The 27,599-nt window shown below is 41.0% G+C and overlaps 1 protein-coding gene across 3 annotated transcripts; it reads left to right on the plus strand.

Annotated features, from left to right (window-relative positions):
- Positions 1 to 5,861: 5,861 nt before the first annotated feature.
- LOC139561398 (endonuclease domain-containing 1 protein-like) lies at positions 5,862 to 27,599 on the plus strand. 3 transcript variants are annotated; one of them, XM_071378455.1, is made up of 6 exons: positions 5,862 to 5,953; positions 6,777 to 6,946; positions 8,887 to 9,007; positions 19,933 to 20,055; positions 24,945 to 25,198; positions 26,458 to 27,599. In XM_071378455.1, exons 4-6 carry the CDS (start codon positions 20,046 to 20,048, stop codon positions 27,028 to 27,030), a joined length of 837 nt encoding a protein of 278 aa, XP_071234556.1. In that variant the 5' UTR covers positions 5,862 to 5,953; positions 6,777 to 6,946; positions 8,887 to 9,007; positions 19,933 to 20,045; the 3' UTR covers positions 27,031 to 27,599. The 3 variants fall into 3 exon arrangements, with proteins under 3 accessions (XP_071234556.1, XP_071234557.1, XP_071234555.1); XM_071378456.1 differs by having other exon boundaries at positions 5,893 to 6,946; positions 8,945 to 9,007; XM_071378454.1 differs by lacking the exons at positions 5,862 to 5,953; positions 6,777 to 6,946; positions 8,887 to 9,007; positions 19,933 to 20,055 and having other exon boundaries at positions 24,739 to 25,198.

Genomic DNA, 27,599 nt, shown 5'->3' on the forward strand with positions numbered 1-27,599 from the left:
CCACCCATTTATAACGAGGCCCACCCATTTATAACGAGGCCCACCCATTTATAACGAGGCCCACCCATTTATAACGAGGCCCACCCATTTATAACGAGGCCCACCCATTTATAACGAGGCCCACCCTGCATTTATAACGAGGCCCACCCTGCATTTATAACGAGGCCCATCATGCATTTATAACGAGGCCCACCCATTTATAACGAGGCCCACCCATTTATAACGAGGCCCACCCATTTATAACGAGGCCCACCCATTTATAACGAGGCCCACCCATTTATAACGAGGCCCACCCTGCATTTATAACGAGGCCCACCCATTTATAACGAGGCCCACCCATTTATAACGAGGCCCACCATGCATTTATGAAAGCGCTTGTTTCCAAAGCTCAAATGATCTTACTGTGTTTTACAGTTCTACAGGAATATTAAAATATATGTTAAATATGTTATATAAAAGTGTTATTTTTATTGTAATTGTAACAATTATGGGGTCGTACCATGTGTGATAACAGGTGTGATATTATTAATCAGAAACTCGTTTTCCTACTGTAGGTAGTAGGTTACATAGTGACAGCAACATTGTAACTCTCCGATGCAGCGGTTAAAGTGAAACTCCCTTCTGCCTGGTCAGGAACCTCCTATATGTACACGCGTCCACCCAACATGTTAACGGTCAGAAACACACAATTACACAGATAATTGGAGCTTATTTCTTCATCCTCCAGTAAATAAGTGGTAAGACTCCCTGTTTGACGGACACAATTATCCTCCATAGATGTCGGTATAGACAAATACTACAATACTGTCGCATGTACTGATTAAATACCTCCGTGTCTGAGAAGGGCTTGGTGTGTTTGGTTCTGATTAAATACCTCCGTGTCTGAGAAGGGCTTGGTGTGTTTGGTTCTGATTAAATACCTCCGTGTCTGGGAAGGGCTTGGTGTGTTTGGTTCTGATTAAATACCTCCGTGTCTGAGAAGGGCTTGGTGGGTTTGGTTCTGATTAAATACCTCCGTGTCTGGGAAGGGCTTGGTGTGTTTGGTTCTGATTAAATACCTCCGTGTCTGGGAAGGGCTTGGTGTGTTTGGTTCTGATTAAATACCTCCGTGTCCGGGAAGGGCTTGGTGTGTTTGGTTCTGATTAAATACCTCCGTGTCTGGGAAGGGCTTGGTGTGTTTGGTTCTGATTAAATACCTCCGTGTCTGGGAAGGGCTTGGTGTGTTTGGTTCTGATTAAATACCTCCGTGTCTGGGAAGGGCTTGGTGTGTTTGGTTCTGATTAAATACCTCCGTGTCTGGGAAGGGCTTGGTGTGTTTGGTTCTGATTAAATACCTCCGTGTCTGGGAAGGGCTTGGTGTGTCTGGTTCTGATTAAATACCTCCGTGTCTGGGAAGGGCTTGGTGTGTTTGGTTCTGATTAAATACCTCCGTGTCTGGGAAGGGCTTGGTGTGTTTGGTTCTGATTAAATACCTCCGTGTCTGGGAAGGGCTTGGTGTGTTTGGTTCTGATTAAATACCTCCGTGTCTGGGAAGGGCTTGGTGTGTTTGGTTCTGATTAAATACCTTCGTGTCTGGGAAGGGCTTGGTGTGTTTGACTAAAACCAGGGCTCGAATTGACTGAGGGTATCACGTATCCTTTGTAAAAGAAAATAGCAAAAATTATATATATATTGTTTTCTTTATATTTGTAAATAAATACATAAAACGTATCCAGATCATATCAAGCGTTCTATAACAATGCTTAACTCTGTGACGTCTTACGGTAGAAACAAGCTCTGAAATGCCTGAGAAAGACGGGACTCCGATGCATATGGAGATATATTGATTCCTCTCTATGACAATCTGAAGCTGAGCTGCAGCCTATAATATTCGAAGAGATACAAAAAAACTGACTCTACTATTCTGTCCCTTTTAATTTAGCTTTTCTCTTTCTGAAAAGAGAATATTTGTTTAAACCCAGGCAGCTTTTAGTGTTGGGTTTTACAAGGGACGAGAAGCCAGCGGTTGAAGCTTACAGTTTTCTGCGTCAGTGGAGCCTCTGTCTGGGTGGAAAGGTCACTTTTGAAAGTGCCAAGATTAGATCCATAAGGATGTCTAAGATGTAAATATAGTTGGCTCGTCCTGGGCGGCAGAACAACCAGGCAGGCAGGCAGGCAGGCAGGCAGGCTGGCAGGCAGGCAGGCTGGCTGGCTGGCTGGCTGGCTGGCGGTAGATTATAAAGGTGTAAGAGTCAACGTGACATGGAGGTAGATTATAAAGGTGTAAGAGTCAACGTGACATGGAGGTAGATTATAAAGGTGTAAGAGTCAACGTGACATGGAGGTAGATTATAAAGGTGTAAGAGTCAACGTGACATGGAGGTAGATTATAAAGGTGTAAGAGTCAACGTGACATGGAGGTAGATTATAAAGGTGTAAGAGTTGACCACCAGGCTGCGGATGCAGACTACAATAAAACAACATGGATATGGACAGAGGTCACCTTTTCCCATGTTAGTACATGATGATGATACCAAGAAGTCCACGTTCACCCTGACAAACGCCGTTCCCCACAGGAAAGATCCTTCAACCGAGGCAGATGGTGTAAAATGGAGAGTCAGAGAAGCTCTTGTGAAGAACTTAAGGATGCTAACGACCAGACAACAATCTATGGTGACTGGAGCAGTTCTCAACAACATCAACAACGATCTGAACAACAGAGTCCCAGATCTCCTGTGGACAGCCTGAATAACATGCTGAACCATCATTATGGTGGGGGTGTCCAGTCCACCCCTAACCCTACAACTAACCCCTAACCCTACCACTAACCCCTAACCCCCCAGATCTGTGTCCAAAAGGTGATATTCCGAGAGCGCTTCTCCTCAAGGATCGGGATGTACGTGATCATTGTGTCTATGATGATGACTGTGTCTCTGTTGGGGTCAAAGGTTATTACCTACCTGTTGTATTTGTTTCTGTGCTGGTGATGATGATGTAGTGACATAACCACCAGGAACCTGTGACATCATCAGGTCAAGCAGGTAATAATGGACCTGGTTTAGTCTGACCTGAGTTTCACGCTGTGATCAACATTCACTATTAATGACAATACTTTCTGAACTATCAGCACAGTAGACTACTGACCTGACCTGCTTTAGTAGACTACTGACCTGACCTGCTGTAGTAGACTACTGACCTGACCTGCTTTAGTAGACTACTGACCTGACCTGCTTTAGTAGACTACTGACCTGCTTTAGTAGACTACTGACCTGACCTGCTTTAGTAGACTACTGACCTGACCTGCTTTAGTAGACTACTGACCTGACCTGCTTTAGTAGACTACTGACCTGACCTACTGTAGTAGACTACTGACCTGACCTGCTTTAGTAGACTACTGACCTGACCTGCTGTAGTAGACTACTGACCTGACCTGCTTTAGTAGACTACTGACCTGACCTGCTTTAGTAGACTACTGTACTGACCTGCTTTAGTAGACTACTGACCTGACCTGCTGTAGTAGACAGCTGTATTAGTTGTAAACAAACATTGTATACCCTCAAAACATGGTTAAAACTATAATTTTGATATCATGGATTGTAAGTCATTGCATCAGAAGCTCTGTCTATGAATTTGAGAGTGTTTACATTTCTCCAGCCCTTATCCCTCAGCTGTTAACCCAAACAGTGACGGGGTGAGACAATGTGTTATTGTATGAGCTGCATATTGCCCTGTATACTGTAGGTAGTCTAGAGGTTAGAACGTTGTGACAGTAACTGATAGGTTGCTTGTTCTAGTCCCTGAGAAGGCAAGGTGGAAACATCTGCCGTTCTGCCCTTGAGCAAGGCATTTAACCCCTGTTGGGATGGATTCCTTCAACTGACTAGCTTTCCCTTGTTCCCCTTATCGGTATGTCAGGTTCTGTTTGTTTTATCACTGTAACCATAGAGATCCTACTTTATTTTCTAAATGTGATCAATCTTCTTCCCAATGGAAGGAATAAAATATCTGTAATGAAGCATTTGAAAGTCTGGTGTTTTGTACGTATGGCTTGTAAATGTAGCCAAGTGATTCCCATATGAGACCATTCAACATTGGTGCAAATTATTTGAGCTAAAAATAGTGATTATTGAAAGCCCTCTTTTAGTTGTCAGTTATTCCAAAGATGGTTTAGTATTGTTTTGTACGGTGTTTATTCTATACAAGAGCAAGGTAATGTTGATTAGTTAGTCTTTACTTCAGCATAACTCTGTAGTACGCATACAGCTCCATTCAGCGCGTAGTAAGTCATGCCTAACTTGGCTCACTAGTACTATATAGAATCACACTCAGATACACAGAACAGCAGCGCCATCTAGTGGCGACATCTCGCAACCAGTATGAAGATGTATAGAAACTGTCCAATAGAAATCCCCGATCACACTTCTAGGCGATGTCATGGCAACGTTGGCTAGCTAAGTTAATGCGCAGAAAACAACATTGATTCAAACAGTTTGAGCCCTGTGGGGCATGTGAAGGCTATCAAATCAAAGGGAAAGGCACAAATTAAATGTATTTACCTTTATTTAATTAAAATAATTAAAGAGCAGCAGTAAATGACAAGAGCAGCATAGAAGGGGGACAATGCAAATAGTCTGGGTAGCTATTTGATTAGATGTTCAGGAGTCTTATGGCTTGGGGGTAGAAGCTGTTTAGAAGCCTCTTGGACCTAGACTTGGTGCTCCGGTACCGCTTGCCATGTGGTAGCAGAACGAACAGTCTATGACTGGGGTGGCTGGAGTCTTTGACAATTTGTAGGGCCTTCCTCTGACACTGGCCAAGTAGTTGCCATACCAGGCAGTGATGCAACCCGTCAGGATGCTCTCGATGGTGCAGCTGTAGAACATTTTGAGGATCTGAGGACCCACGCCAAATCTTTTCAGTCTCCTGAGGGGGAATAGGCTTTGTCTTTACCTCTTCACGACTGTCTTGGTGTGTTTTGACCATGATAGTTTGTTGGTGATGTGAACATCAAGGAACTTGAAGCTCTCAACCTGCTCCACTACAGCCCTGTCGATGAGAATGGGGGCGTGCTCGGTCCTCCTTTTCCTATAGTCCACAATCATCTCCTTTGTCTTGATCATGTTGGGGGAGAGGTTGTTATCCTGGCACCACACGGTCAGGTCTCTGACCTCCTCCCTATAGGGGTGTCTCATCGTTGTCGGTGATCAGGCCTACCACTGTTGTGTCATCAGCAAACGTAATGATGGGGTTGGAGTCGTGCCTGGCCATGCAGTCATGAGTGAACAGGAGGTGACTGAGCACACACCACTGAGGCGCCCCGTGTTGAGGATCAGCGTGGCGGATGTGTTGTTACCTACCCTTACCACCTGGGGGCAGCCCGTCAGGAAGTCCAGGATCCAGTTGCGGTGGGAGGTGTTTAGTCCCAGGGTCCTAAGCTTATTGATGATCTTTGAGGGCCCTATGGAGTTGAACGCCGAGCTGTAGTCAACAAACAGCATTATCACACAGGTGTTCATTTTGGCCAGGTGGGAAATGGCATAAATAATACAATGGTCATAAACTGTACGACACAATCAGAGAAGAAGTCTAAGAACATTGGAATCATTGTGAATGCAGCTGAACGTTTTTGGGGGTCTTCCTGATTTCCTCGGTGCAAGAAATCCTGTCGGTGAATGTAGCCCCATCACAGGCCCCTGAGCCGGTGTAGGGATGTATTTTGGACTGGACTGGGATTGAAGACGTATGATGTTTTTTTTAGTTGACGTGTTTTATTTTATATGATATCGTTTTACCTCTTATCCGGGATATTGTTTTTACGTTTCTTATTTAATACCTCGTCCAGCTGGTGGCGGTAATGCACCTTAACATTGGATGTCAACCGCCGTTAAACTCCATCGAAGAAGAAGACACTTTCCCTTCATCGGATCATTGTTTAAATCTCAAGGAGAGTTACAGAGGAAGTATCTTTAATAAGGTTGGATGAAATGGATTGTAATCTTATTGCTACATCTCTGAAGTTGTAAGAAGAATGGAAAAGTGAATTGAAAACATTATACAGTTCTATCTCTGCAGTCATCTACCTCTGATACCCGTAGCATTGGTTTGGTATCGGTAACTACCGGTACAATCAGCGGCCACTTGTCTGCATTTTCAATACTATTTTTACAATCGTATCTATTTTAATGCATACTATCGCTTATATTCGCGCTTTGTTGTATGGTGTAAGACGTCTGTGAAGTTGTGAAATAGTGTTTACGTGATGCAGGCTACAGTACAGTAACTTTAGCATGCTACTGTACAGTAGTTTATTTTCGGTTCCAGTGTATAACAGTTTTATTCAACATGTATCAGTCATGGATTAGCTAATACATGTATTATGTTATCTAGTTTAATGGTGTGATAATCGGGATATTTGCCTTGCATTTCAATCTACACATGAATATGGGTCTGCAATGTATTGCAATGTTAGGTAGGCTACTCAATTCCCTTGGCATTCTGCAAGCATGAATACTTTACAATAATGGAAGATATGCATTGTGTTAATCTTACTATTTGTCCATGTATTGAATGATACACAGCTTTCCATAAATGCAGTGTGGACTTTTTACAGATGAAACCCCTTCCATTATGACACTCCCTTCCTGTATCTGTCATAAAGGCCTGTGCATTCTTTGTCCTTTAGTTACACAACTAAATCTAGTATCTGTCACTTACCTTTCATGCTGTAGATCTGCTGTCATGGTGCTGAGAATGCTTAGTACTGTATCTGTCACTTATGTATTCTCTGTATGTATTAGGTATGAACCCTTGGACGTACAGGTACCTCCAGCGCTTCCTCCTGCCTCACGTTCGGCCCCTGTCCCTGGTGATCTACCCCAGACCCTCTTGTATCCACCCCAGGCTTCTGAACTTGCCCTGGTGGGGTGAAGACCAGAAGAGGGTCCTTCCTGCCTCAGAATGTGCTGGGGTGAGTTTTTCCATAATAAATGAGCAGCTTAGAAATGGTAATTTAATATTTTCTTCTCTCATGATCTATCAATGCCTCAGGATGCCACTGGGTCAACATTATCTAACTGATTAACTTTTCTGTGATCAAATTTGGAAGAAGATGTTTTTGAAGTAAACAGAGGAACTGGTCTAGAGGTAGTCCTGTCTGGTATAATTAGTGGTCAAGACTGGACAAGGAGGGTTGGATAAACTCCTCTCTATGAAGATGAGTCCTGTCTGGTATAATTAGTGGTCAAGACTGGACAAGGAGGGTTGGATAAACTCCTCTCTATGAAGATGAGTCCTGTCTGGTATAATTAGTGGTCAAGACTGGACAAGGAGGGTTGGATAAACTCCTCTCTATGAAGATGAGTCCTGTCTGGTATAATTAGTGGTCAAGACTGGACAAGGAGGGTTGGATAAACTCCTCTGTATGAAGATGAGTCCTGTCTGGTATAATTAGTGGTCAAGACTGGACAAGGAGGGTTGGATAAAGACGTCAATATATTATTGTCAGGAAATACAATTCTTCAGGAAAGGGAATATGAACTAGAACTGGTGTGACAAATCAGATGTAAACCTGCTGTCGTCCTACTTCCTGGGACTGGTGTGACAAATCACATGTAAACCTCCTGTAGGTCTACTTCCTGGAACTGGTGTGACAAATCAAATATAAACCTACTGTAGGTCTTCTTCCTGGGACTGGTGGTGATCAGACCTCCAGGCCTTTTAACAAGAACCATCACAGACGTGTTTGAGGAATTTAAAATAGGCCCTAACTCTGTCATTGTAAAAGTATTTTCCCCGACCCCATTTCTCCGACCCCATGCCCCCCTATTATACAACAGAAATGTGCACTTCTACTACCACAGTACCCAACCCACTGATAAGTGTATTTATACTACCACAGTACCCAACCCTCTGATATGTGTATTTATAATACCACAGTACCCAACCCTCTGATATGTGTATTTATACTACCACAGCACCCTCTGATATGTGTATTTATACTACCACAGTACCCTCTGATATGTGTATTTATACTACCACAGTACCCTCTGATATGTGTATTTATACCTCCACAGTACCCAACCCTCTGATATGTATATTTATACTACCACAGTACCCAACCCTCTGATATGTGTATTTATACTACACAGTACCCAACCCTCTGATATGTGTATTTATACTACCACAGTACCCAACCCTCTGATATGTGTATTTATACTACCACAGTATCCAACCCTCTGATATGTGTATTTATACTACACAGTACCCAACCCTCTGATATGTGTATTTATACTACCACAGTACCCTCTGGTATGTGTATTTATACTACCACAGTACCCTCTGATATGTGTATTTATACTACCACAGTACCCAACCCTCTGATATGTGTATTTATACTACCACAGTACCCTCTGATATGTGTATTATTACTACCACAGTACCCAACCCTCTGATATGTGTATTTATTCTACCACAGTACCTCTGATATGTGTATTTATACTACCACAGTACCCAACCCTCTGATATGTGTATTTATACTACCATAGTACCCTCTGATATGTGTACCCAACCCTCTGATATCTGTATTTATAGTTCCACTGTACCCTCTGATGTGTGTATTTATACTACCACAGTACCCTCTGATATGTGTATTTATACTACCACAGTACCCAACCCTCTGAAATGTGTATTTATACTACCACAGTTCCCTCTGATATGTGTATTTATACTACCACAGTACCCTCTGATATGTGTATTTATACTACCACAGTACCCTCTGATATGTGTATTTATACTACACAGTACCCAACCCTCTGATGTGTGTATTTATACTACCACAGTACCCTCTGATATGTGTATTTATACTACACAGTACCCAACCCTCTGATATGTGTATTTATACTACCACAGTACCCAACCTGGAGCTACCTACAGAGCTCACAGTTAATCACTGTCCTTTCCCTGGTAGGGAGAAGACCAGAAGAGGGTGATGTCCTTCCTGTCTCCAAGTTCTGCCTCAGAATGTGCTGGGGTGAGTTTTTACACAATAAATGAGAAGCTTAGAAATGGTATTTTAATATTTTATTCTCTCATGATCTATAAATGTCTCAGGATGCCACTAGGTAAACATTATCTTACTGAATGATGAACCTTGAAATAAAGGATTTCTATTGTTTCATGAAATAAGAAATTGATTGATAGTATATCATGTCATACAAGCCAACATTCAAGGCAACACTTTATGTAAACAATTAGCAAATAAACGTCCAGATCTTTAAATCAAAACTACAAAAGGTAATTTTAAAAGAAGTAAAATTGTGTGACCTGCTTCAGCTGTTTAACATTTTTATGGTCATTGAAGTATTTTTATTTTTTTTTACTTAAGAGAAGCAGACATTTTAAATATTATCCATGAAGGTAGGGTAGACTGGGGAACCAAGTAACACAGGGTCAGTTGTAACAGATAAATAACTCCAATTAGAAACCAGGTAGAAAGCTCTTATTCAATGTAATAATGGTTGGTTAGTGTCTCTACATGACCAAGAGGTTTTGTTAAAATCCATTGATGACTTTTAGTTTTATTGAAGAAGAAAAAGGGTTTTGAGACCCTAAAGTAAATATACTTGCTGCTTCTCTTTTTGTTAAATTATTGACCTGTGGAACATTCACCTACTGGGTCAATTGTAACATTTAATATCCGCCACTCGGTTGAATTGTAAATGACTGGTATGTCCTAGGAACATACTTAGTGTGTAATGGTAGCCGAGGTATGTTTGTTTGCACAAAAATATAATTAATAAACTGAATTCTAAAAGTGTTAGTCTGTTCCCCAGTCTCCTCTACTCTTACTGAGAAAAGGCCTCAACTGAAGAATCTACAGCTGCTGAGTCTGAGGTGTTAATCAGTCCAGTGCTGCTCTGACCACAGTGTTGTTAGGAACCACATTTTCTAACTCTACATACACAGCCTTGTGTCAACTCTTACTGTGAACTACTTCAGTTACTGGAAATAAACTCAGCAGTGTTCAGACCACAATACATCAACATAAACAACACCAATAAATGAAACCATTATTAATATCTTCTGGTTTCCAGTAATGAGAACTGAGTTCTGGTTAGTGACGTCTCCACCCTCACAAAGTTACAACTTAACAGAGGATAGGGGGGGGTGCTGAGTTAAGTGTTAAACCTTGTGGGATATTAATGAATGTGATCTCAGCAACCATAATTCCAGAACTATCCAACTGTTGTAATAGTGTGTTATACATGTAACATTTTCTACCTGCAGATCAGTAATGAAGGAATAAAAAGGAGAGAGAGAAGGTGGAAGAGAGAGACGTGGATAGATAAGGGGGGAGAGGAGTTGAGGGAGAGAGATGGATGATATATAAGGGGGGAGAGAGAAGGTGGAAGAGAGAGACGTGGATAGATGAGAGGAGTTGAGGGAGAGAGATGGATGATGTATAAGGGAGGAGAGAGGAGTTGAGAGAGAGATGGATGATAGATTAGGGGGGAGAGAGGAGTTGAGGGAGAGAGATGGATGATAGATAAGTGGGGAGAGAGATGGATGATAGATAAGGGGGAGAGAGGAGTTGAGGGAGAGAGATGGATGATAGATAAGGGGGAGAGAGGAGTTGAGGAAGAGAGATGGATGATAGATAGGGGGGAGAGAGGAGTTGAGGGAGAGAGATGGATGATAGATAAGGGGGAGAGAGGAGTTGAGGGAGAGAGATGGATGATAGATAAGGGGGAGAGAGGAGTTGAGGGAGAGAGATGGATGATAGATAGGGGCTAGAGAGGAGTGGGAGAAGGGGGGAAGAGGGAGAGAGAGATGGAGACATGGTTCTGAGACAGCTGTATTCTTCAAAAATCTATAGATTTATCAGTAACTGAAATGACCGTCTAAATATTATTGTCAGGAAATACAATTCTTCAGGAAAGGGAATATGAACTAGAACTGGTGTGACAAATCAAATGTAAACCTACTGTAGGTCTACTTCCTGGAACTGGTGGTGACAAATCAAATGTAAACCTACTGTAGGTCTACTTCCTGGAACTGGTGTGACAAATCAAATGTAAACCTACTGTAGATCTACTTCCTGGAACTGGTGGTGACAAATCAAATGTAAACCTACTGTAGGTCTACTTCCTGGAACTGGTGTGACAAATCAAATGTAAACCTACTGTAGATCTACTTCCTGGAACTGGTGAGACAAATCAAATGTAAACCTACTGTAGGTCTACTTCCTGGAACTGGTGTGACAAATCAAATGTAAACCTACTGTAGGTCTACTTCCTGGAACTGGTGGTGATAAGACCTCCAGTTCTTTTAACAAGAACCATCACAGACGTGTTTGAGGAATTTAAAATAGGTCCTAACTCTGTATTTTAAAGTATTTTCCCGACCCCATGCCCGCCTATTATACAACAGAAATGTGTATTTTTACTACCACAGTACCCTCTGATATATGTATTTATACTACCACAGTACCCTCCTATATGTGTATTTATACTACCACAGTACCCAATCCTCTGATATGTGTATTTATACTACCACAGTACCCTCTGATATGTGTATTTAAACTACCACAGTACCCTCTGATATGTGTATTTATACTACCACAGTACCCAACCCTCTGATATGTGTATTTATACTACCACAGTACCCTCCTATATGTGTATTTATACTACCACAGTACCCTCTGATATGTGTATTTATACTACCACAGTACCCTCTTATATGTGTATTTGTACTTCCACAGTACCCTCTGATATGTGTCTTTATACTACCACAGTACCCTCTTATATGTGTATTTGTACTTCCACAGTACCCTCTGAAATGTGTATTTATACTACCACAGTACCCAACCCTCTGATATGTGTATTTATACTACCACAGTACCCTCTGATATGTGTATTTATACTACCACAGTACCCTCTGATATGTGTATTTATACTACCACAGTACCCTCTATGTGTATTTATACTACCACAGTACCTTCTGATATGTGTATTTATACTACCACAGTACCCTCTATGTGTATTTATACTACCACAGTACCTTCTGATATGTGTATTTATACTACCACAGTACCCTCTAATATGTGTATTTATACTACCACAGTACCCTCTAATATGTTTATTTATACTACCACAGTACCCTCTAATATGTGTATTTATACTACCACAGTACCCTCTGATATGTGTATTTATACTACCACAGTACCCTCTGATATGTGTATTTATACTACCACAGTACCCAACCTTCTGATATGTGTATTTATACTACCACAGTACCCAACCCTCTGATATGTGTATTTATACTACCACAGTACCCTCTGATAAGTGTGTATTTATACTACCACAGTACCCTCTGATAAGTGTGTATTTATACTACCACAGTACCCAACTCTCTCATATGTTTATTTATACTACCACAGTACCCTCTGATATGTGTATTTATACTACCACAGTACCCTCTGATATGTGTATTTATACTACCACAGTACCCTCTGATATGTGTATTTATACTACCACAGTACCCTCTGATATGTGTATTTATACTACCACAGTACCCTCTGATATGTGTATTTATACTACCACAGTACCCTCTGATATGTGTATTTATACTACCACAGTATCTATCCCTCTGATATGTGTATTTATACTACCACAGTATCCAACCCTCTGATATGTGTATTTATACTACCACAGTACCCAACCCTCTGATATGTGTATTTTACTACCACAGTATCTAACCCTCTGATATGTGTATTTATACTACCACAGTACCCTCTGATATGTGTATTTATACTACCACAGTACCCTCTGATATGTGTATTTATACTACCACAGTACCCTCTGATATGTGTATTTATACTACCACAGTACCCTCTGATATGTGTATTTATACTACCACAGTACCCTCTGATATGTGTATTTATAATACCACAGTACCCAACCCTCTGATATGGGTATTTATACTACCACAGTACCCAACCCTCTGATATGTGTATTTATACTACCACAGTACCCAACCCTCTGATATGTGTATTTATACTACCACAGTACCCTCTTATATGTGTATTTATACTACCACAGTACCCTCTGATATGTGTATTTATACTACCACAGTACCCTCTTATATGTGTATTTATACTACCACAGTACCCTCTGATATGTGTATTTATACTACCACAGTACCCTCTGATATGTGTATTTATACTACCACAGTACCCTCTGATATGTGTATTTATACTACCACAGTACCCTCTCATATGTTTATTTATACTACCACAGCACCCTCTGATATGTGTATTTATACTACCACAGTACCCTCTGAAATGTTTATTTATACTACCACAGTACCCTCTCATATGTTTATTTATACTACCACAGTACCCAACCCTCTGATATGTGTATTTATACTACCACAGTACCCTCTGATATGTGTATTTATACTACCACAGTACCCTCTGATATGTGTATTTATACTACCACAGTACCCTCTGATATGTGTATTTATACTACCACAGTACCCTCTGATATGTGTATTTATACTACCACAGTACCCAACCCTCTGATATGTGTATTTATACTACCACAGTACCCAACCCTCTGATATGTGTATTTATACTATTTATTTTAAGTCATTTAAGTCATTTAGCAGACGCTCTTATCCAGAGCGACTTACAAATTGGAAAGTTCATACATATTCATCCTGGTCCCCCCGTGGGGAATGAACCCACAACCCTGGCGTTGCAAGCGCCATGCTCTACCAACTGAGCCACACGGGACCACAGTACCCTCTGATAAGTGTGTATTTATACTACCACAGTACCCTCTGATATGTCTATTTATACTACCACAGTACCCAACCTTCTGATATGTGTATTTATACTACCACAGTACCCAACCCTCTGATATGTGTATTTATACTACCACAGTACCCTCTGATATGTGTATTTATACTACCACAGTACCCAACCCTCTGATATGTGTATTTATACTACCACAGTACCCTCTTATATGTGTATTTATACTACCACAGTACCCTCTGATATGTGTATTTATACTATTTATTTTAAGTCATTTAAGTCATTTAGCAGACGCTCTTATCCAGAGCGACTTACAAATTGGAAAGTTCATACATATTCATCCTGGTCCCCCCGTGGGGAATGAACCCACAACCCTGGCGTTGCAAGCGCCATGCTCTACCAACTGAGCCACACGGGACCACAGTACCCTCTGATAAGTGTGTATTTATACTACCACAGTACCCTCTGATATGTCTATTTATACTACCACAGTACCCAACCTTCTGATATGTGTATTTATACTACCACAGTACCCAACCCTCTGATATGTGTATTTATACTACCACAGTACCCTCTGATATGTGTATTTATACTACCACAGTACCCAACCCTCTGATATGTGTATTTATACTACCACAGTACCCTCTTATATGTGTATTTATACTACCACAGTACCCTCTGATATGTGTATTTATACTACCACAGTACCCTCTGATATGTGTATTTATACTACCACAGTACCCTCTGATATGTGTATTTATACTACCACAGTACCCTCTGATATGTGTATTTATACTACCACAGTACCCTCTCATATGTTTATTTATACTACCACAGCACCCTCTGATATGTGTATTTATACTACCACAGTACCCAACCCTCTGAAATGTTTATTTATACTACCACAGTACCCTCTCATATGTTTATTTATACTACCACAGTACCCTCTGATATGTGTATTGATACTACCACAGTACCCTCTGATATGTGTATTGATACTACCACAGTACCCTCTGATATGTGTATTTATACTACCACAGTACCCTCTGATATGTGTATTTATACTACCACAGTACCCTCTGATATGTGTATTTATACTACCACAGTACCCTCTCATATGTTTATTTATACTACCACAGTACCCTCTGATATGTGTATTTATACTACCACAGCACCCTCTGATATGTGTATTTATACTACCACAGTACCCAACCCTCTGAAATGTTTATTTATACTACCACAGTACCCTCTCATATGTTTATTTATACTACCACAGCACCCTCTGATATGTGTATTTATACTACCACAGTACCCAACCCTCTGAAATGTTTATTTATACTACCACAGTACCCTCTCATATGTGTATTTATACTACCACAGTACCCAACCCTCTGATATGTGTCTTTATACTACCACAGTACCCTCTTATATGTGTTTTTATACTACCACAGTACCCAACCCTCTGATATGTGTATTTATACTACCACAGTACCCAACCCTCTGATATGTGTATTTATACTACCACAGTACCCTCTGATATGTGTATTTATACTACCACAGTACCCAACCCTCTGATATGTGTATTTATACTACCACAGTACCCAACCCTCTGATATGTGTATTTATACTACCACAGTACCCTCTAAAATATGTTTTTATACTACCACAGTACCCAACCCTCTGATATGTGTATTTATACTTCCACAGTACCCTCTGATATGTGTATTTATACTACCACAGTACCCTCTGATATTTGTATTTATACTACCACAGTATCCAACCCTCTGATATGTGTATTTATACTACCACAGTTTCTAACCCTCTGATATGTGTATTTATACTACCACAGTACCCTCTGATATGTGTATTTATACTACCACAGTATCCAACCCTCTGATATGTGTATTTATACTACCACAGTATCCAACCCTCTGATATGTGTATTTATACTACCACAGTACCCAACCCTCTGATATGTGTATATATACTACCACAGTACCCTCTGATATGTGTATTTATACTTCCACAGTACTCTCTGATATGTGTCTTTATACTACCACAGTACCCTCTGATATGTGTATTTATACAACCACAGTACCCTCTGATATGTGTATTTATTCTACCACAGTACCTTCTGATATGTGTATTTATACTACCACAGTACCCTCTATGTGTATTTATACTACCACAATACCCTCTGATATGTGTATTTATACTACCACAGTACCCAACCCTCTGATATGTGTATTTATACTACCACAGTACCCAACCCTCTGATATGTGTATTTATACTACCACAGTACCCTCTGATATGTGTATTTATACTACCACAGTACCCTCTGATATGTGTATTTATACTACCACAGTACCCTACCCTCTGATATGTGTATTTATACTACCACAGTACCCTCTGATATGTGTATTTATACTACCACAGTACCCTCTGATATGTGTATGTATACTACCACAGTACCCTCTTATGTGTATTTATACAACCACAGTACCCTCTGATATGTTTATTTATACTACTACAGTACCCAACCCTCTGATATGTGTATTTATACTACCACAGTACCCTCTGATATGTGTATTTATACTACCACAGTACCCAACCCTCTGATATGTGTATTTATACTACCACAGTATCTAACCCTCTGATATGTGTATTTATACTACCACAGTACCCTCTGATATGTGTATTTATACTACCACAGTATCCAACCCTCTGATATGTGTATTTATACTACCACAGTATCCAACCCTCTGATATGTGTATTTATACTACCACAGTACCCAACCCTCTGATATGTGTATATATACTACCACAGTACCCTCTGATATGTGTATTTATACTTCCACAGTACCCTCTATGTGTCTTTATACTACCACAGTACCCTCTGATATGTGTATTTATTCTACCACAGTACCTTCTGATATGTGTATTTATACTACCACAGTACCCTCTATGTGTATTTATACTACCACAATACCCTCTGATATGTGTATTTATACTACCACAGTACCCAACCCTCTGATATGTGTATTTATACTACCACAGTACCCAACCCTCTGATATGTGTATTTATACTACCACAGTACCCAACCCTCTGATATGTGTATTTATACTACCACAGTACCCTCTGATATGTGTATTTATACTACCACAGTACCCTCTTATGTGTATTTATACAACCACAGTACCCTCTGATATGTTTATTTATACTACTACAGTACCCAACCCTCTGATATGTGTATTTATTCTACCACAGTACCCTCTGATATGTGTATTTATACTACCACAGTACCCAACCCTCTTATATGTGTATTTATACTACCACAGTATCCAACCCTCTGATATGTTTATTTATACTACCACAGTACCCTCTGATATGTGTATTTATACTACCACAGAACCCTCTGATAAGTGTGTATTTATACTACCACAGTACCCTCTGATATGTGTATTTATACTACCATAGTACCCAACCCTCTGATATATGTATTTATACTTCCACAGAACCCTCTGATATGTGTATTTGTACTACCACAGACCCTCTGATATGTGTATTTATACTACCACAGTACCCTCTGATATGTGTATTTATACTACCACATTACCCTCTGATATGTGTATTTATACTGCGGTTATTTATACTGCGGTTATGGAACCGCCACCTGTCCCAGACCTGCTATTTTCAACTCTTGATGATCGGCTATGAAAAGCCAACTGAAAATTATTCATGATTATTATTTGACCATGCTTGTCACTTATGAACATCTTGGCATAGTTCTGTTATAATCTCCACCCAGCACAGCCAGAAGAGGACTGGCCACCCCTCATAGCCTGGTTCCTCTCTAGGTTTCTTCCTAGGTTTTGGCCTTTCTAGGGAGTTTTTCCTAGCCACCGTGCTTCTACACCTGCATTGCTTAATGTTTGGGGTTTTAGGCTGGGTGTCTGTACAGCACTTCGAGATATTAGCTGATGTACGAAGGGCTATATAAAATAAACTTGATTTGATATACTACCACAGTACCCTCTGATATGTGTATTTATACTACCACAGTACCCTCTGATATGTGTATTTTTACTACCACAGTACCCAACCCTCTGATATGTGTATTTATACTACCACAGTACCCAACCCTCTGATATGTGTATTTATACTACCACAGTACCCAACCCTCTGATATGTGTATTTATACTAACACAGTACCCTCTGATATGTGTATTTATACTACCACAGTACCCAACCCTCTGATATGTGTATTTATACTACCACAGTACCCTCTGATAAGTGTGTATTTATACCACCACATTACCCTCTGATATGTGTATTTATACTACCACAGTACCCTCTGATATGTGTATTTATACTACCACAGTACCCAACCCTCTGATATGTGTATTTACCCTCTGATATGTGTATTTATACTACCACAGTACCCTCTGATATGTGTATTTATACTACCACAGTACCCAACCCTCTGATATGTGTATTTATACTACCACAGTACCCTCTGATAAGTGTGTATTTATACCACCACATTACCCTCTGATATGTGTATTTATACTACCACAGTACCCAACCCTCTGATGTGTATTTATACTAACACAGTACCCAACCCTCTGATATGTGTATTTACCCTCTGATATGTGTATTTATACTACCACAGTACCCTCTGAAATGTGTATTTATACTACCACAGTACCCAACCCTCTGATATGTGTATTTATACTACCACAGTACCCAACCTTCTGATATGTGTATTTATACTACCACAGTACCCAACCTTCTGATATGTGTATTTATACTACCACAGTACCCTCTGATATGTGTATTTATACTACCACAGTACCCTCTTATATGTGTATTTATACTACCACAGTACCCTCTGATATGTGTATTTATACTACCACAGTACCCTCTGATATGTGTATTTATACTACCACAGTACCCTCTGATATGTGTATTTATACTACCACAGTACCCTCTGATATGTGTATTTATACTACCACAGTACCCTCTGATATGTGTATTTATACTACCACAGTACCCTCTGATATGTGTATTTATTCTACCACAGTACCCTCGGATATGTGTATTTATACTACCACAGTACCCTCGGATATGTGTATTTATACTACCACAGTACCCTCTGATATGTGTATTTATACTACCACAGTACCCTCTGATATGTGTATTTATACTACCACAGTACCCAACCCTCTGATATGTGTATTTATACTACCACAGTACCCAACCCTCTGATATGTGTATTTATACTACCACAGTACCCTCTGATATGTGTATTTATACTACCACAGTACCCTCTGATATGTGTATTTATTCTACCACAGTACCCTCTTATATGTGTATTTATTCTACCACAGTACCCTCTGATATGTGTATTTATACTACCACAGTACCCTCTGATATGTGTATTTATACTACCACAGTACCCTCTGATATGTGTATTTATACTACCACAGTACCCTCTGATATGTGTATTTATACTACCACAGTACCCTCTGATATGTGTATTTATACTACCACAGTACCCTCGGATATGTGTATTTATACTACCACAGTACCCTCGGATATGTGTATTTATACTACCACAGTACCCTCTGATATGTGTATTTATACTACCACAGTACCCAACCCTCTGATATGTGTATTTATACTACCACAATACCCAACCTTCTGATATGTGTATTTATACTCCCACAGTACCCTCTGATATGTGTATTTATACTACCACAGTACCCTCTGATGTGTGTATTTGTACTACCACAGTACCCTCTGATATGTGTATTTATACTACCACAGTACCCTCTGATATGTGTATTTATACTACCACAGTACCCTCTGATATGTGTATTTATACTACCACAGTACCCTCTGATATGTGTATATATACTACCACAGTACCCAACCCTCTGATATGTGTATATATACTACCACAGTACCCAACCCTCTGATATGTGTATTTATACTACCACAGTACCCAACCCTCTATGTGTATTTATACTACCACAGTACCCAACTCTCTGAAATGTGTATTTATACTACCACAGTACCCTCTGATATGTGTATTTATACTACCACAGTACCCTCTGATATGTGTATTTATACTAGTACCCAACTAGTACCCACAGTACCCAACCAGGAGCTGCCTACAGAGCTCACAGTTCATCACTGTCCCTGATGGGGTGAAGACCAGAAGAGGGTGATGTCCTTCCTGCCTCAGAATGTGCTGGGGTGAGTTTTTCCATAATAAATGAGCAGCTTAGAAATGGTCATTTAATATTTTCTTCTCTCATGATCTATCAATGCCTCAGGATGCCACTGGGTAAACATTATTTTACTGAATGATGAACCTTTCTGTGATGATATGTGAAAGAAGTAAACAGAGGAACTGGCCTAGAGTTAGTCCTGTCTGGTATAAATAGTGGTCAAGACTGGATAAGGAGGGCTGGATAAACTCCTCTGTATGAAGATGAGTCCTGTCTGGTATAATTAGTGGTCAAGACTGGACAAGGAGGGTTGTATAAACTCCTCTGTATGAAGATGAGTCCTGTCTGGTATAATTAGTGGTCAAGACTGGACAAGGAGGGTTGGATAAACTCCTCTGTATGAAGATGAGTCCTGTCTGGTATAATTAGTGGTCAAGACTGGACAAGGAGGGTTGGATAAACTCCTCTGTATGAAGATGAGTCCTGTCTGGTATAATTAGTGGTCAAGACTGGACAAGGAGGGTTGGATAAACTCCTCTGTATGAAGATGAGTCCTGTCCGGTATAATTAGTGTTCAAGACTGGACAAGGAGGGTTGGATAAACTCCTCTGTATGAAGATGAGTCCTGTCTGGTATAATTAGTGGTCAAGACTGGACAAGGAGGGTTGGATAAACTCCTCTGTATGAAGATGAGTCCTGTCTGGTATAATTAGTGTTCAAGACTGGACCAGGAGGGTTGGATAAACTCCTCTGTATGAAGATGAGTCCTGTCTGGTATAATTAGTGGTCAAGACTGGACAAGGAGGGTTGGATAAACTTCTCTCTATGTGGAACAGGTGTGACTATTTATCATGTGTAACAATCAAACCTCCCTATTGGCTATGTGTTCCACATTCTAAAGTAGAACCATCATTTTACTTGCTGAAATATTGTCCAGAAATGACCTCATTGGACAGAAAGGGGAACTCCTCCCCACGCGCACGTTGAACAAATATAATGTTTCCCTGAAACAAAGGATTCCCGTAGTTTCATGAAATGAGAAATGTATTCATAGTATATCATACATCATACAAGCCAACGTTCAATAGCAACACTGCAATTGCTTGTTTAGTTTCTCAACATGACCAAGAGGTTTTGTTTAAATCCATTGAATACTTTTTGTTTTATTGAAGAAGAAAAAGGGTTTTGAGTCCCTGAAGTAAATATACTTGCTGCTTCTCTTTTTGTTAAATTATTGACCTGTGGAACATTCACCTACTGGGTCAATTGTAACATTTAATATCCGTCACTCGGTTGAATTGTAAATGACTGGTATGTCCTAGGAACATACTTAGTGTGTTATGGTAGCCGAGGTATGTTTGTTTGCACAAAAATATAATTAATAAACTGAATTCTAAAAGTGTTAGTCTGTTCCCCAGTCTCCTCTACTCTTACTGAGAAAAGGCCTCAACTGAAGAATCTACAGCTGCTGAGTCTGAGGTGTTAACCAGTCCAGTGCTGCTCTGACCACAGTGTTGTTAGGAACCACATTTTCTAACTCTACATACACAGCCTTGTGTCAACTCTTACTGTGAACTACTTCAGTTACTGGAAATAAACTCAGCAGTGTTCAGACCACAATACATCAACATAAACAACACCAATAAATGAAACCATTAATAATATCTGGTTTCACCAAGTTGGACACATCTCCCTCCGTTTCATTCAGTTGGACACATGTTCCATCTTCCTCCGTTTCATTCAGTTGGACACATCTTCCTCCGTTTCATTCAGTTGGACACATCTTCCTCCGTTTCATTCAGTTGGACACATCTTCCTCCGTTTCATTCAGTTGGACACATCTTCCTCCGTTTCATTCAGTTGGACACATCTTCCTCCGTTTCATTCAGTTGGACACATCTTCCTCCGTTTCATTCAGTTGGACACATCTTCCTCCGTTTCATTCAGTCGGACACATCTTCCTCCGTTTCATTCAGTCGGACACATCTTCCTCCGTTTCATTCAGTTGGACACACCTTCCTCCGTTTCATTCAGTTGGAAACACCTTCCTCCGTTTCATTCAGTTGGACACACCTCCCTCCGTTTCATTCAGTTGGACACACCTCCCTCTGTTTCATTCAGTTGGACACACCTCCCTCCGTTTCATTCAGTTGGACACACCTCCCTCCGTTTCATTCAGTTGGACACACCTCCCTCCGTTTCATTCAGTTGGACACACCTCCCTCCGTTTCATTCAGTTGGACACACCTCCCTCCGTTTCATTCAGTTGGACACACCTCCCTCCGTTTCATTCAGTTGGACACACCTCCCTCCGTTTCATTCAGTTGGACACACCTCCCTCCGTTTCATTCAGTTGGACACACCTCCCTCCGTTTCATTCAGTTGGACACACCTCCCTCCGTTTCATTCAGTTGGACACACCTCCCTCCGTTTCATTCAGTTGGACACACCTCCCTCCGTTTCATTCAGTTGGACACACCTCCCTCCGTTTCATTCAGTTGGACACACCTTCCTCCGTTTCATTCAGTTGGACACACCTCCCTCCGTTTCATTCAGTTGGACACACCTCCCTCCGTTTCATTCAGTTGGACACCTCCCTCCGTTTCATTCAGTTGGACACACCTTCCTCCGTTTCATTCAGTTGGACACACCTTCCTCCGTTTCATTCAGTTGGACACACCTTCCTCCGTTTCATTCAGTTGGACACACCTCCCTCCGTTTCATTCAGTTGGACAAACCTCCCTCTGTTTCATTCAGTTGGACACACCTCCCTCTGTTTCATTCAGTTGGACACACCTCCCTCCGTTTCATTCAGTTGGACACATCTTCCTCCGTTTCATTCAGTTGGACACATCTTCCTCCGTTTCATTCAGTTGGACACATCTTCCTCCGTTTCATTCAGTTGGACACATCTTCCTCCGTTTCATTCAGTTGGACACATCTTCCTCCGTTTCATTCAGTTGGACACATCTTCCTCCGTTTCATTCAGTTGGACACATCTTCCTCCGTTTCATTCAGTCGGACACATCTTCCTCCGTTTCATTCAGTCGGACACATCTTCCTCCGTTTCATTCAGTTGGACACACCTTCCTCCGTTTCATTCAGTTGGAAACACCTTCCTCCGTTTCATTCAGTTGGACACACCTCCCTCCGTTTCATTCAGTTGGACACACCTCCCTCTGTTTCATTCAGTTGGACACACCTCCCTCCGTTTCATTCAGTTGGACACACCTCCCTCCGTTTCATTCAGTTGGACACACCTCCCTCCGTTTCATTCAGTTGGACACACCTCCCTCCGTTTCATTCAGTTGGACACACCTCCCTCCGTTTCATTCAGTTGGACACACCTCCCTCCGTTTCATTCAGTTGGACACACCTCCCTCCGTTTCATTCAGTTGGACACACCTCCCTCCGTTTCATTCAGTTGGACACACCTCCCTCCGTTTCATTCAGTTGGACACACCTCCCTCCGTTTCATTCAGTTGGACACACCTCCCTCCGTTTCATTCAGTTGGACACACCTCCCTCCGTTTCATTCAGTTGGACACACCTCCCTCCGTTTCATTCAGTTGGACACACCTTCCTCCGTTTCATTCAGTTGGACACACCTCCCTCCGTTTCATTCAGTTGGACACACCTCCCTCCGTTTCATTCAGTTGGACACCTCCCTCCGTTTCATTCAGTTGGACACACCTTCCTCCGTTTCATTCAGTTGGACACACCTTCCTCCGTTTCATTCAGTTGGACACACCTTCCTCCGTTTCATTCAGTTGGACACACCTCCCTCCGTTTCATTCAGTTGGACACACCTCCCTCTGTTTCATTCAGTTGGACACACCTCCCTCTGTTTCATTCAGTTGGACACACCTCCCTCCGTTTCATTCAGTTGGACACATCTTCCTCCGTTTCATTCAGTTGGACACATCTTCCTCCGTTTCATTCAGTTGGACACATCTTCCTCCGTTTCATTCAGTTGGACACATCTTCCTCCGTTTCATTCAGTTGGACACATCTTCCTCCGTTTCATTCAGTTGGACACATCTTCCTCCGTTTCATTCAGTTGGACACATCTTCCTCCGTTTCATTCAGTTGGACACATCTTCCTCCGTTTCATTCAGTTGGACACATCTTCCTCCGTTTCATTCAGTTGGACACATCTTCCTCCGTTTCATTCAGTTGGACACATCTCCCTCCGTTTCATTCAGTTGGACACATCTCCCTCCGTTTCATTCAGTTGTAATCATATCTGTAATGTATGTGAGGCCTTTGAGACTTCATACTAAATATGTTGATTTGCTGGTCAAGGGAAATGCAAGTTTACTTCTTTGAGTTGCTGATTCAGAGTCGCTAAGCCTTGTGGGATATTAATGAATGTGATCTCAGCAACCGTAATTCCAGAACAGTCCCACTGTTGTAATAGTGTGATGTGTATCTTCTGACAGACTCTATGCTGAGTAAAGTCATGTTTTTATCCTAAAACGTTTTTCTACCAGAACCAAAGTGTTCCCAGAACTATAGACTTGTGTGATTAAGTTCTGGGTCCATACGTGTTAGAAACTACAGTAGGTGAGTCACATGTTATTTGTTCCAGCAGTTTCCATGGAAACATACAGAGGGGTTTATGCAAATCAACCCTTTCTGTCTTGACATCTGAAGGAGGAGTCTCTGAAAACCTATTTAAATCAGTCTGTCCTGACTCAGATCAACAGTCTCCAGTCTACCAACTGGTCTCTGAAATAACTATTTAAAGCAGTCTGTCCTGACTCAGATCAACAGTCTCCAGTCTACCAACTGGTCTCTGTAACTTCATCTTTGTCTCTGTGGTGTACAGTCTTCAGGTGATGATGGGGGTATTGAATCATCTCTCTACTCTCCTCCTTCTCTCTCTCCTTCCTCCTGCTCTCTCTCATGTAGTGAACAAGTTCAGTGATGTTCCACAGTGCAAGAATTTCTTCATGCAGGGAACAACTCCAAATCTCCCAGGTATTTTGTATGATGGGATATTCAAGAACGAGGGCCGCTACAAGCCGATTTGCCAGAAGTACAACAACGCCTACAGGTTTGCAACTCTCTACGACACGACCAACAGGATCCCTGTGTTCTCAGCCTACACCTTCACTGGTTATACAACGGGTCGACCAGATGATCCCTGGATGATAGAGCCCCAGGTAGGACTAATGTTTTTTCATATAACATAACATGTGTATTTGTTTACTGCTGTATATCACAGACAGTTATGTTACAGAATATAAAACTACCACTGTGGAGGGTGTAGAGACTTGATTATCTTGATTGTGAAACCCCCCCCCCCCCCCCCACCCAAAAATAGAGGGTTTATTGTACAGAAAAGAGGGTTTATTGTACATAAAAAGAGGGTTTATTGTACATAAAAAGAGGGTTTATTGTACAGAAAAGGTTTTTTTGTTGTTCAGAAAATAGTTTTTTTGTACAGAATAGAGGGTTTATTGTACAGAAACGAGGGTTTATTGTACAGAATAGAGTTTTTTTTGTACAGAAAAGAGGGTTTATTGTACAGAATACAGGGTTTATTGTACAGAAAGAGGGTTTATTGTACAGAAAAGGGTTGTAATGGTAACGGGGGTTATAATGGTAATGAGGGTTACAATGGTTACATGTCAACATATGTACACTTTCAATTGTAATACTTTTCTCTTCTATGTCTATATTTTTTTATTTTTTTTATTTAACCGTTATTTTACCAGGTAAGTTGACTGAGAACACGTTCTCATTTGCAGCAACGACCTGGGGAATAGTTACAGGGGAGAGGAGGGGGATGAATGAGCCAATTGTAAACTGGGGATTATTAGGTGACCGTGATGGTTGAGGGCAAGATTGGGAATTTAGCCAGGACACCGGGGTTAACACCCCTACTCTTACGATAAGTGCCATGGGATCTTTAATGACCTCAGAGAGTCAGGACACCCGTTTAACGTCCCATCGGAAAGACGGCACCCTACACAGAGCAGTGTCCCCAATCACTGACCTGGGGCATTGGGATCTTTGTTTAGACCAGAGGAAAGAGTGCCCCCTACTGGCCCTCCAACACCACTTCCAGCAGCATCTGGTCTCCCATCCAGGGACTGACCAGGACCAACCCTGCTTAGCTTCAGAAGCAAGCCAGCAGTGGTATGCAGGGTGGTATGCTGCTGGCAAATGATGGTGATGGTATATATATCTATAGTCTATACTCTTCTTTTCCCTCTCTGTCCATCTCTCTTATTGTACAGAAAAGAGGGTTTATTGTACAGAAAAGGGGGTTTATTGTACAGAATAGAGGGTTTATTGTACAGAAAATAGGGTTTATTGTACAGAAAAGGGGGTTTATTGTACAGAATAGAGGGTTTATTGTACAGAAAAGGGGGTTTATTGTACAGAAAACTTGTAAATTAATGATTGTTTCCTGCAGCTCGACGGGGAGAAAAACATAAACCGCACTGAAATGCAGATACAAGAGGGAGGCAGATACGAACACCAGGCTGAGCAAAATGACTATAAAATCTCAAAATATAAAGTGAACAAAGGTCACCTCTTCCCAAGTTCACATGCTCATGACCTTGATACTCAGAAGTCCACCTTTACCCTGACCAACATCATTCCCCAGGACATCACCTTCAACGATGGCAGCTGGAAAGAAATGGAGAGAAATGTCAGAGGAACTCTTGTGAAGAACTGTAAGGATGCTAACGACCAGATAAAAGCCTATGTGGTGACTGGAGCAGTTCCCAACAACAACAAAACCAAACTGAACAACCGAGTGAACATCCCGTATCTCATGTGGACAGCCTTCTGCTGTGAAAACAAGAAGTACATGAAGAACAAGAAGTGGATGGCCGGAGCATACTGGGGGGAGAACAAGAAGGGGACGGGGGCATTGGATCAACAAACCTTGGGAGCACTCGAAATCATGTTGAACAGATATTACAAAGGTAAAGATGGTCCTGTCAAGGTGTTCCCAGAAGATTGTCCAAGAGGTCCTTAACCTACCACTTCCCCCTAACCCAGTTGGAAGAATTCCTTCCGTAGTGAATCTTTACAATTCCATGAGAAATAGTTCTGGAAGGTTCTTTGGATGATCTGGGTACAGATGCTCACACCATATCAACAAACTATCATTACTGTTAGACTAATGATTATCAGGGTTATAATGGTAATGAGGGTTGTAATGGTAACGAGGGTTATAATGGTAGTGAGGGTTACAATGGTTACATGTCAACATATGTACACTTTCAATTGTAATACTTTTCTCTTCTATGTCTATATATATCTATAGTCTATAGTCTTCTCTTCCCTCTGTCCATATCTTCTATGTCTATATATCTATAGTCTATACTCTTCTCTCCCCTCTCTCCCCATCTCTTCTATGTCTATATATATCTATATTCTATACTCTTCTCTCCACTCTCTACCCATCTCTTCTATGTCTATATATATCTATATTCTATACTCTTCTCTTCCCTCTGTCCATCTCTTCTCTGTTTATATCAAATATAAAAAGTATGTAAGGGAACAGAATTCTGTTTTAATAAATAAAATACAGTTTAATTCCTT

The sequence above is a fragment of the Salvelinus alpinus genome, chromosome 31 (genome assembly GCF_045679555.1).
Source record: "Salvelinus alpinus chromosome 31, SLU_Salpinus.1, whole genome shotgun sequence".
In the NCBI taxonomy this organism is placed as follows: Eukaryota; Metazoa; Chordata; class Actinopteri; order Salmoniformes; family Salmonidae; genus Salvelinus; species Salvelinus alpinus.